General features: G+C 55.6%; 1 protein-coding gene across 2 annotated transcripts in view; it reads left to right on the top strand.

The window, feature by feature from the left end:
• Positions 1-1,283: 1,283 nt before the first annotated feature.
• LOC139234954 (tetraspanin-14-like) overlaps positions 1,284-9,963 on the top strand; it is a 46,529-nt gene continuing 37,849 nt past the window's right edge. The window contains exon 1 of one of the 2 annotated variants that reach the window (XM_070865939.1): positions 1,284-1,571. In XM_070865939.1, the coding sequence (XP_070722040.1) occupies positions 1,491-1,571 (81 nt within the window). In that variant the 5' untranslated portion in view covers positions 1,284-1,490. The remainder of the gene's footprint in view (positions 1,572-9,963) is intronic. The other variant, XM_070865938.1, reaches the window with a different exon arrangement.

Here is a 9,963-nt window from a genome sequence, read left to right as displayed (position 1 = left end):
TTGAATGGCGGAGCAGGCTCGAGAGGTCGAATGGCCAACTCCTGCTCCTATTTCTTATGTTCTTATGTGAGGGTACTCCCACAGTGCTGTTAGGGAGTTCCAGGATTCCAGTGACACTGAAGGAATGGCGATATATTATAGTCAGGATGGTGTGTAGGGCAGGTGACCAAAAGTCTGGTCAAAGAGGTAAGTTTTAAGGAGCATCTTAAAGGAAGAAAGGTAGAGAGGCAGAGAGGTTTAAGGAGGGAGTTCCAGAGCTTAGGGCCCAGGTAGCTGAAGGCACGGCCACCGATGACGAAGTGATGGAAATTGGGGATGCTCAAGAGGCCAGATTGAAGGAGCACAGACATCTCGGAGAGTTGTAGGGCTGGAGGAGATCACAGAAATAGGGAGGGGTGAGGCCATGGAGGGATTTTAAAACAAGGATGAGAATTTTGAAATCGAGGCGTTGATTAACCGGGAGCCAATGTAGGTCAGTGAGTGCAGGGGGTGATGGGTCAGCGGGATTCGGTGCGAGTTAGCACTCGGGGCAGTGAGCACAGGGGGTGATAGGTGAGCGGGTCTCGGTGCGAGTTAGGATATGAGTCAGCGAGCACAGGGGGTGATGGGTGAGCGGGACTCGGTGCGAGTTAGGACACGGGTCAGCGAGCGCAGGGGGTGATGGGTGAGCGGGACTCGGTGCGAGTTAGGACACGGGTCAGCGAGCGCAGGGGGTGATGGGTGAGCGGGACTGGGTGCGAGTTAGGACACGGGTCAGCGAGCGCAGGGGTGATGGGTGAGCGGGACTCGGTGCGAGTTAGGACACGGGTCAGCGAGCGCAGGGGGTGATGGGTGAGCGGGACTCGGTGCGAGTTAGGACACGGGTCAGCGAGCGCAGGGGGTGATGGGTGAGCGGGACTCGGTGCGAGTTAGGACACAGGTCAGCGAGCGCAGGGGGGTGATGGGTGAGCGGGACTCGGTGCGAGTTAGGACACGGGTCAGCGAGCGCAGGGGGGTGATGGGTGAGCGGGACTCGGTGCGAGTTAGGACACGGGCAGCCGTGTTTTGGATGCGCTCAAGTGTATGCAGCCTCTGGTACAGGGGTAGCGCTCTTTGGGGCAATGCCTGGCTGTGCAATGGGGCAACCATAGCGCCCATGGCAGGGATACAGAAGGACACAGTGGGCAGGGAACCACTGCATCTCATCGACTCCGCTCCAAGCCCCAGGTCCCTCACTGCATCTCTCTCTCTGTATTCTCTCTCAGGTTCCGGCTCTGGCTGACGCTTTAAGGCGGGTCCGAGTCTCTCCGCTTCCTGCTCCGCCTTAACATGAAGCGCTGCTTTCAGCCAGTGTCCCCGGGAGGGAGTGAGTGAGTGAGTGAGTGAGAGCGGGCAGGGGCAGCGGCAGCGGCAGCGGCGGCGGCTGGAGCCGGAGCCGGGCAGGGAGAGCGGGTCCCCGGGCAGGGACCCCCGGGGCTGGGTGCACCGACAGCGGGACGCGGGTTGCCGAGATGCCACATTACAAGTACCAGGGGGCGCAGGTCAGCTGTGTCTTCAAATACGTCCTGTTCGTTTTCAACATCATCTTCTGGGTAAGTGTGGGTGGGGGGCTGTGTGTGTGTGTGTGTGTGTGAGGGGGGGGTTGGGGCTATGTGTGAGGGTTGGGGCTCTGTGTAGGGGGTTGGGGTTGTGTGTGGGGGTTGGGGCTCTGTGTAGGGGGTGAGGGTTGGGGCTTTGTGTGGGGGGTGAGGGTTGGGGCTCTGTGTAGGGGGTGAGGGTTGGGGTTCTGTGTGGGGGGTGAAGGTTGGGGCTCTGTGTGGGGGTTGGGGTTATGTGTGGGGGATGAGGGTTGAGGCTGTGTGTGGGGGGTCAGGGTGGGGGCTCTGTTTAGGGGTTGGGGGTTGGGGCTGTGTGTGGGGGCTCTGTCTGGGATTGGGGGTTGGAGCTCTGGGGGTGATTTGTGGGGGTATTTGGGGGCTGGGGTGGTGGATGGATATTCGGGGTGTTTTGTGGGGGTACTTGGGATATTTGGAGTATTGTTAGGTGTTGGGGTTGTTCCCACTTCTGCCATTTCTGAGAAATTGTTGAACAGCCTTGTGGTGTGATGTTTGACTGCAAGAAAGCTCTGGTTAAGGTTCCACATGAAAGGCTGCCACACACACCTCAGGCATTCGGTATCGTGGCTGAAAGTTGGACTTGGCTAAGCGATTGGTGACAGGGGAGAAGCAGTGAGTAGTCGGGAGTGATGAGATGTTATAAACTGCATTCATCACCTGGATTAGGAAACTCTGTATATTCACATCTAAGGCTGAGCTGGTGGGGTGGAGCAGCAGTGTGTCACTTGAAGAATTGGTGAGCGGTTGAAAGGGATGTGGGAGAGAGAGCAGAAACTGCACTGACTCAACATCGGCCAATCATAAAATAAACTAACATTTATATCGCATGTACAGCACAGAAACAGGCCATTCGGCCCGATTGGTCCGTGCCGGTGTTTATGCTCCACAAGCTCCTCCTTTTCCCCCTCGTAAGTTTATCCAGCTTCCCCTTAAATGTATCTGTGCTACTCACCTCAACCCCTTCCTGTGGCAGTGAGTTCCACATTCTCACCGCTCTCATGGGTGAAGAAGTTTCTCCTGAATTCCCCATTGGATTTATTACTGACATATGTGGATGAGCTCTAGTTTTGGACTCCCCCACAAGTGGAAACATTTTCTCGACATCTACCCTTTCATCATCTTGAAGACCTCTATCGGCTCACCCCTCAGTCTTCCCCTTTCCCGAGAAAAGGGCCCCAGGCTGTTCAATCTTTCCTAATGGGTATAAACCTCAGTTCTGCTATCATCCTAGTAACTATTGTTGCACCTTCTTGACGAATCTTCTGGAATTTTTTGGGGATGTGGCTGGTGGGGTGGACGGGGGAGGACCAGTGGATGTGGTGTATTTGGACTTTCGGAGGACTTTTGGTGGGGTCCCACACAGGAGATTGGTGAGCGAGATCGGGGCGCATGGTATTGGGGGTGGTGTTCTGGCGTGAGTGGTGGGCTGGTTGGCGGGCAGGGGCAGAGAGTAGGGATGGACGGGTCCTTTTCAGAGTGGCGGGCAGTTGCTGGTAGGGTGCCACGGGGCTCAGTGCTGGGACCCCAGCTCTTTGCAATGTACATTGACGATTTGGATGAGGGAATGGAGTGTAGTGTCTCCAGGTTTGCGGATGACACTGGACTGGGTGGTGGTGTGAGCTGTGGGGAGGACGCTGGGAGGCTGCAGGGTGACTTGGACAGATTGAGTGGGTGGGCAGGTGCATGGCTGATGCAGTATGGTGTGGATGGATGTGGGGTTGTCCATTTTGGGGGCGGGAACGCAAAGGCAGAATATTATCTGAATGGCAGCAGTCTAGAAAAGAGGGGGAGTGCAACGAGACCTGGGTGTCATGGTTCATCAGTCACTGAAAGTGGGAACGCAGGTACAGCAAGCGGTAAAGAAGGCAAATGGTATGTTGGCCTTCATAGCTAGGGGATTTGAATATAGGAACAGGGAGGTCTTACTGCAGTTGTACAGGGCCTTAGTGAAGCCTCACCTGGAATATTGTGTTCAGTTTTGGTCTCCTAATCTGAGGAAGGACGTTCTTGCTATTGAGGGAGTGCAGCGAAGGTTCACCAGACTGATTCCAGGGATGGCTGGGCTGTCATATGAGGCGAGACTGGATCAACTGGGCCTTTATTCACTGGGGTTTAGAAGGATGAGAGAGGATCTCATAGAAACATTTAAGATTCTGACGGGACTGGACAGGTTTGATACGGGAAGAATGTTCTCGATGTTGGGGAAGTCCAGAACCAGGGAACATAGTCTTTGGATAAGGGGTAGGCCATTTAGGACTGAGATGAGGAGAAACTTTTTCACTCAGAGAGTTGTTGACCTGTGGAATTCCCTGCCGCAGAGAGTTGTTGATGCCAGTTCATTGGATATATTCAAGAGGGAGTTAGATATGGCCCTTACGGTTAAGGGGATCAAGGGGTATGGAGAGAAAGCAGGAAAGGGGTACTGAAGGAATGATCAGCCATGATCTTATTGAGTGGCGGTGCAGGCTCGAAGGGCCGAATGGCCTACTCCTGCACCTATTTTCTCTTTCTATGTTTCTCCAGTGCCTCTGTATCCTTTTTATAACATGGAGACCAGAACTGTTCACAGTACTCCAAGTGTGGTCTAACTAAGGTTTTGTACAAGTTTAACATAACTTCTCTGTTTTTCAATTCTGTAAATGACCCAGTGCTGTGTTTGCTTTTTATGGCCTTGTTAACCTGCGTTGTTACTTCTAGTGATGTGTGTATCTGTGCCCCGGAGTCCTGTTCCTCTGCTCTGTTGCCACATTTATTTTCCAAGGCGTTTGTGGTCTCCTTATTCTTCCAACCAACATGTATTACCTCGCACTGATAGATACTGAAGCTCACTGGCCAATTGCATGCAAGTTTATTAATGTCTTGTATTTTGTCGCAGTCTTCCTCTGTGTTAACTATCCCACCCCTACCCAAAATTTGGTGTCATGCGCAAATTTTGAAGTTGTACTTCCGATTCCCGAGTCCAAATCGTTTGTGTAAATGGTGAACAACAGGTGTTAAAACAAAATCCTCGCACATGGACGCAAAAGATCCCATGGCACTATTGAAAGAAGAGGGATACACTGTTGGAGGTGCCGTCTTTCAGATGAGACGTTAAACCGAGGCCCCGTCTGCTCTCTCAGGTGGATGTAAAAGATCCCATGGCACTATTTGAAGAAGAGCAGAGGAGTTATCCCCGGTGTCCTGGGCCAATATTTATCCCTCAAGCAACATCAATAAAACAGATTATTTGGTTATTATCACATTGATATTTGTAGGATCTTGCTGTGCGCAAATTGGCTGCCGCGTTTCCCACATTACAACAGTGACTACACTCCAAAAGTACGTCATTGGCTGTAAGTGTGAAGCCATCCACTGTGGGCTGTAGAAAGATAGATCGGGATTCTTTAAATGGTGAAAAGCTAGGAACAGTGGTGGTCCAGAGAGATTGGATTGGGGGTCCATGTACACAGCTTAGTGAAATGTAAAGGTCAGGTACAAAAAATAATCAAAGGCTAATGGAACATTGGCCTTTATACCGAGGGCTGGAATATAAAGGGGAGGAGGTTTTTCTCCAGCTGTACAAAGCCCTGGTTAGACCAATCTGGAGTTTTGGGTACCGCACCGTTGAAAGGATATATTGGCCTTGGAAGGCGCGCAGCGCAGATTCCCCAGAATGTTACCCGGGCTCCAAGGGTGAGATTACACAAAGTAAGCTTGTATTCCCTGGAATATAGAAGCTTGCAGGGGGATTTGATTGAGGTTTTTAGGATTTTGAAAGAAGTTGATTGGGTTGATAGAGAGAAACTTTTTTCAACTGCTGGGAGAGTCTAGAACAAGGGGCATAACATTAAAATCAGAGCCAGGATATTCAGGAGAGAAGTTAGGAAACACTTCTCCACACAAAGGGCAGTACAAGTGTGGAGCTCTCTCCCACAAATAAAGAGATGTGGAGTTAGGTCACTGATCAGCCATGATCATGTTGAATGGTGGAATGGGTTCCAGGGGCTGAATGGCCTTCTACTGTTCCTATGTTCCTAAAGCGATTTGGGATGCCTTGTGGTTGTGAAAGGCACTACATAAATGCACAATACATTACTTTTCTTTCTCTCAATTCCTCCCGCCACCCCGTCACCAACAGAACTGGGTCTCAATTCTGTTTGGTGTGGGGTGTCTGAGGCAATCTCGGGGAGGGGTTGGAGGCCGTCTCGGTGTGGGGGGGATGGGTGTGTGTGAGGGGGGTGCAGTCACGGGGTGGGGTAGTCAGAGGAGGTTTGGGGCAGTTACAGGGGGTGGGAGGGGCAATCTCTGTGTGTGTGGCGGGGGGACTGTCACTGGGTGTGAGGGGGATGGGTGAGTGTGGGGGATGGGTGTGTATGGGTAGTCAGAGGGGGTTTGGGGCAGATACAGGGGCTCTGAGGCGGGGGACTGTCACTGGTTGGGGGGGTGCTGTGTGAGGGGGTTGGGTTTGTGGTGGGGGGGGGTGAAGGGGGTGGAGGGGCTTTCACTGAGTGTGGGGGAGGGGCGGAGGTGTGGGGGATGGATGGGTGTGTGTGTGGCAGGGGCGGGGGCAGTCTCTGGGTGGGAGGGGGCTGGGTGTGTGTGTGAGGGGGATGGGTGTGTGTGTGTGGGGGGGGGGGGCAGTGTCTGGGTGTGAGGGGGCTGGGTGTGTGTGTGTGAGGGGGATGGGTGTGTGTGAGGGGGGCAATTTCTGGGTGTGAGGGGTCTGGGTGTGTGTGTGGGGGGGGGCAGTCTCTGGGTGTGTGTGTGAGGGGGATGGGTGTGTGTGTGGGGGGGCAGTGTCTGGGTGTGAGGGGGCTGGGTGTGGGTGTGGGGGGGCAGTCTCTGGGTGTGAGGGGGCTGGGTGTGTGTGTGGTGGGGGCAGCCTCTGGGTGTGAGGGGGCTGGGTGTGTGTGTGGGGGGGGGGGGCAGTCTCTGGGTGTGTGTGTGAGGGGGATGGGTGTGTGTGTGGGGGGGCAGTGTCTGGGTGTGAGGGGGCTGGGTGTGTGTGTGGTGGGGGCAGCCTCTGGGTGTGAGGGGGCTGGGTGTGTGTGGGGAGGTGGGGGGGAAGAGGTGTGGGGGCTGTGTGTGGGGGCGTGGGGCTGTAATCTCAGTCTGTGCTGTACAGAACCGGTGCGAGTTGTGCAGGAAAACATTCCCACCGTTTCCGGCCCACGATTAACAATCGGCCAGTTTGTCGTCTATTGTGGAGCAAGATATTGGTTTACGGAGCCAGGCTGCTGGCCCCCTCCCAGAATCCCGCCCTCCTGTGGGAGGGGCGTCAGTGTCGGGGTGGGGGCTTGCTGAGTGTCCGTGTGTCGGTGACAGAGTTGGACTGGACAGAAATAGTTGATTTTAAAGTAGACAAGTTAGCTGTTCCAAACCACTTCTTCCAGAACCTTCTGTGACCTTGAGAAGCGATTGTTAGGATGTTTCCTGACTGTTGCACTGTTTCTGGTCGAGCGTTCCCTCTTCTAACAACTCTGTGTAAACAACATTCTCCTAATCTCTCCCTTCATTCTTTTAGACACAATCTTAAATTTAACCCTGTAACTATAATTATATGCCCACATCACCCCCACACACCTCCCCTCCCATCACCCACACACACACACACACACACACTCACTCCCCATCGCCCACACACAAACACACACTCGCTCCCCATCGCCCACACACACACACACACACACACACACACACACACACACACTCACTCCCCATCACACACACACACACACACTCACTCCCCATCACACACACACACACTCCCCATCACACACACACACACACACACACACACTCACTCCCCATCACCCACCCACCCCCACACACACACACACACACACACACACTCACTCCCCATCACACACACACACACTCCCCATCACACACACACACACACACACACACTCACTCCCCATCACCCACCCACCCACACACACACACACACACACACACACACACACACTCACTCCCCATCACCCACCCACCCCCACACACACACACACACACACACACACTCACTCCCCATCGCCCACACACACACTCGCTCCCCATCGCCCACACACACACACACACTCACTCCCCATCGCCCACACACACACACACACTCACTCCCCATCGCCCACACACACTCACTCCCCATCGCCCACTCCCACACCCACACCCAGAGACTGCACACATTCCCCCCCCCCCCCGCACGTCTCTATATATAGAGATCAGGCGGGAAAGTGGAGTTGAGGTCGATGATCAGCCATGATCGTATTGAATGGCGGAGTAGGCTCGAGGGGCCGACTCCTCCTATTTCTATGTTCTTATGACTCGAGTCTCTCCTTGCAACTCACTTCCCTGGGACAGTGTAACCCGTGATTCGTGGCGGGGGTGGGGGGAGGGAGGGCGGGGGTAGTGATCAGGCCCGAGTCAGGAGGCCGTGGTTTAAAACCCCCAGGCACTGGAGCAGTTGTTCGCGGCTGATCACTGGGGTGAGCAGAAGGCACGGTAAGCTTCTCAACGGCACAGAAGGTTGTGGAGGAAGTGGATTGGAATCCAATAGCTTGAGCTACACCGGCTATCCTGTCATGTCCTGCTTTTCATAAACCTTTCCTGTATTTATAACTTGCACAGTCAAACTCGTTCACATACATGGTCAGTGCAGTACTGAGGGAGTGCCGCACTGTCGGAGGGGCAGTACTGAGGGAGTGCCGCACTGTCGGAGGGGCAGTACTGAGGGAGTGCCGCACTGTCGGAGGGGCAGTACTGAGGGAGTGCCGCACTGTCGGAGGGGCAGTACTGAGGGAGTGCCGCACTGTCGGAGGGGCAATACTGAGGGAGCGCCGCACTGTCGGAGGGGCAGTACTGAGGGAGTGCCGCAGTTCGGAGGGGCAGTACTGAGGGAGTGCCGCACTGTCGGAGGGGCAGTACTGAGGGAGCGCCGCACTGTCGGAGGGGCAGTACTGAGGGAGTGCCGCACTGTCGGAGGGGCAGTACTGAGGGAGCCCCGCACTGTCGGAGGGGCAGTACTGAGGGAGTGCCGCACTGTCGGAGGGGCAGTACTGAGGGAGTGCCGCACTGTCGGAGGGGCAATACTGAGGGAGTGCCGTACTGTCGGAGGGGCAGTACTGAGGGAGTGCCGCACTGTCGGAGGGGCAGTACTGAGGGAGTGCCGCACTGTCGGAGGGGCAGTACTGAGGGAGCGCCGCACTGTCGGAGGGGCAGTACTGAGGGAGTGCCGCACTGTCGGAGGGGCAGTACTGAGGGAGCGCCGCACTGTCGGAGGGGCAGGACTGAGGGAGTGCTGCACAGTCTGAGGTGCCATAACTCAGATGAGATATTAAACCAAGTTTTATCCCCGGTGTCCTGGCCAATATTTATCCCTCAACCACCATCACTAAAAACCAATTATCATATTGCTGTTTGTGGGAGCTTGCTGTGCGCAAATTGGCTGCTGTGTTTCCTACATTACATCAGTGACCACACTTCAAAAATACTTCATTGTGAAGATCTTTGAGGCGTCCTGAAGTCATGAAAGGCGCTATATAAATGCAAGTCTTGCTTTTAGTGATAGTCTATGAAGTTCATGGCCCGCGATGGGATCGGTTCGCGTCGCATCTGCTCCATTCGGGCCCGCATCCGGCGGCCGGGCAGAGTGGGCGGTCCGGACCATTAAGCGGGGCTTGGGACGTGTGTCGGGGGGTCTCCCTGCCGGCCCGCCTGTCCCGGGTCCTGCGCAGCTACCGCACCGGACCCAGCTCGCTCGCCGGGGTTCCCCAGCCGAGCTGCTCATGAAGGGGGTGCTCGGGGCAGGACTCTCTCTCGTCCACCCTGGTCTCCGTGATCGCGTCGAGGGCGGGCGTCATCGGCGGGGCGTGTGCCATGATCGCGCGGGTTTGTCGCGTAGTATTTGGGGTCGGTGACCCTGTGTTTGTGCCGTCTGTGGACGTGGTCCCGGATGGCTTGCTGGCGCTGTCGTAGCCGGGGAGGGGAGTGGGGTGTTTCGGGTCGGACTCGCAGATGGACTGACTTGCAGGGAGCATTTGGACCGGGCCGAGCTGCGGTTCATGGATGGCCGCGGGCAGCCTGAGGAGGACGCCGCCAGCTTTGGCCCTCTGACGCATACGCGGGTGGCGGCCGACGTCACGGTTGGCCGCGGGGCTGGGCTCGTCGTCCCCGGTAGCCCAGCAGGGCCGGGCTCGTCGTCCCCGGTAGCCCAGCGGGGCCGGCTGCACAGCAGCCCGGCGGGGAACCGGCTGGCTCACCTGCACCTGCGTTTGTGCCGAGACGGTTGACTGAGGAGCAGGGGACCCGGGATCGTCTCACCCTGTGAATGGGTATACCGTTGACTTTTGGGAGGGAGTGATGATGTATATGCAACCCTATGTAGCCAGCATTC

Source organism: Pristiophorus japonicus, chromosome 22, assembly GCF_044704955.1.
Source record: "Pristiophorus japonicus isolate sPriJap1 chromosome 22, sPriJap1.hap1, whole genome shotgun sequence".
Classification (NCBI taxonomy): domain Eukaryota; kingdom Metazoa; phylum Chordata; class Chondrichthyes; family Pristiophoridae; genus Pristiophorus; species Pristiophorus japonicus.
The sequence above is the reverse complement of the archived record's forward strand: the minus strand, read 5'-3'. Positions and strand labels throughout refer to the sequence as shown.